This window comes from Solanum dulcamara, chromosome 1 (assembly GCF_947179165.1).
Source record: "Solanum dulcamara chromosome 1, daSolDulc1.2, whole genome shotgun sequence".
Taxonomy (NCBI): Eukaryota; Viridiplantae; Streptophyta; class Magnoliopsida; order Solanales; family Solanaceae; genus Solanum; species Solanum dulcamara.
The window spans coordinates 15,696,277-15,698,321 of NC_077237.1; the positions used below are offsets into that span (position 1 = coordinate 15,696,277).

Genomic DNA, 2,045 nt, shown 5'->3' on the forward strand with positions numbered 1-2,045 from the left:
AAAACAAATGGTTAAAAACATATTTTTTAATCGAAACACTATAAAAGTGTTTAAAAGTTATTTTGGCTTAAAAACATCTAAAACAAGTCAATCTATATAAGCTCTAATAGAAGCACACTTTTTAAAAGTTTGATCAAATACTAAGTATTGTTCAAAGATACTTTTAAAACTGATTAGTCACACCAAAAAGTTCTATTGAAAAAAATAAACTTATTTTATAATCTTGACCAAACAAGTTATAAATCTCCTTAAGGTAATTGATCTACGTGCTTGAAACTATTTACTTCTCTTTGTGATCTTCAATTGTACTTGTATGTTCACCAACAACTAATTTAACTCTAATTTGTGCATATTTGATACCTTGAGTAAGCAATTCAACTATATCCCAAATAATATCACAATTGCTTGAGAATAATGCAGGGTGAGGGCAAGAATGTGACAGTTCGACAAGAACATTTCCAAGTGTTTAATCCTCATAAGAAGAAATGAAGAAGACCTCATGCTTCATCTAATCTAAAAAGGCAAGGTTTTTAAAGATCTAGCTAAAGAATAACATATGGAAAATGTAAAATATAAAATCATCTAGGAGGTAAAGTAGAATACTTTACAGTTCATTCAATCTAAAAATATCAAGTTATATACCTTATATAACACATGACACCCGAATTTAAAAGAACAAAGAACTTAGGTAATCAATTGAAGAATAATTTTTTTTTTAAAAAATCAGGAATACAAGAAGAGAATTGAAGAAAAGATGTTACAACTTACAACAATGGTGATCAACAAGCACATGTAACTCTGATCGATCTTTAGCTTGAAAATTAACCGAAACATAGATTATAATGAAAAATAAATGCATTTAAACTGCGAAGAAAATTAATATGACTTTAAGAATTCTCCATTCACGATCCATCTTCTTTGCATTAGAAATCAGACTGACAATCTTCTGATTTGATCTTGGATTTACCTTTCACTGATTCAAGGTCGAAATCACACGTAACAGTCACGTCTTTTTTTAATGTTTTTGCCCAGCTCGTGATCTCCATTGGTGCATTAATGGTTAAAGTCATTGGTATTGACTTCTTGTCATCATTAAGACTTTTCTGAAAATCACCAGTCAATTTCCCAGCATCAAGGTTAAATTGAGAATTGGTTGAATCTTTAGGTTTTTGGGAAATCGAGGGATATTTCCCGCGTCCAATTTCATGGTTTTTGAAACTAAGAGTTGCAATCCCATTATCTCCTTTACCAAATGAAACATTCATTCTCTCATTTACGTTAACGATTTTCAAATCGATCTCAAATTGAGGGACAACTGCTTGTGGATGACTCTTATTCTTTTGTCCATTTGAAGGTTGTGTAACATTCTTAAAATGGACGTTAGTTATTGAAAATTCAGGAGATTTAGGTGCGTACATTGTGTGAATGATCAATACGATAATTCCAATCAAGATACCTATAAGGAGTATAGCGGAAAACACCCAACAACAACATGTGCATTTTCTTTTCTTTTGAGTATCTGGCTGGCGATGATTCTCCACAATTTTGGCATTTTCAGGAGGAGGGACACGATAAACTTGGTCACGAGGGATTTGTACAACATAGGTATGATCCGCTGAACAAGCAGGTGTGAGAGAGAGGCGAAGCGATGTTGCTGATGAAAGGAGATTTCTGGCTTTGCCGCCCGCTGCAGGTGGTGACCGCTCCTCCATGCCACAATGAGGAGCGGTGGATTTCAAACGATTACAGGGACACAAACGTAGGAAAAATGATGGGAATGGAATTATTTGGAGTTGGCCATAATTGGCATCAAATTCTTGTTTGAGAAAGTTTACTTCTTATTTTTGTGCGAGACCGTTAGATGGTGCTTCCTTTTTATGAATTTTGGTACAACATTTAGATACCAATTAGTTTTTTTAAAAAAGTACATTCTTGGTGCGGTAGATTATGTTTCTAAGTGGGTGGACGCCATTGCTCTTCTCAATATTCCATGTTTAAAAATGCATATTAAACTTAAACGGACTACTATATTTTCGACCATTGTG

The 2,045-nt window shown here is 33.4% G+C and overlaps 1 protein-coding gene across 1 annotated transcript; it reads right to left on the minus strand.

The window, feature by feature from the left end:
* Positions 1-923: 923 nt before the first annotated feature.
* Positions 924-1,712, minus strand: LOC129887385 (NDR1/HIN1-like protein 13). Its single transcript, XM_055962466.1, has one exon. The coding sequence runs from the start codon at positions 1,710-1,712 to the stop codon at positions 924-926; it is 789 nt and encodes a 262-aa protein (XP_055818441.1).
* Positions 1,713-2,045: the final 333 nt, after the last annotated feature.

Coding starts and splice junctions, on each gene's coding strand:
- LOC129887385 (XM_055962466.1), bottom strand. CDS start 1,712: ATGGAGGAGCGGTCACCACCTGCAGCGGGCGGCAAAGCCAGAAATCTC.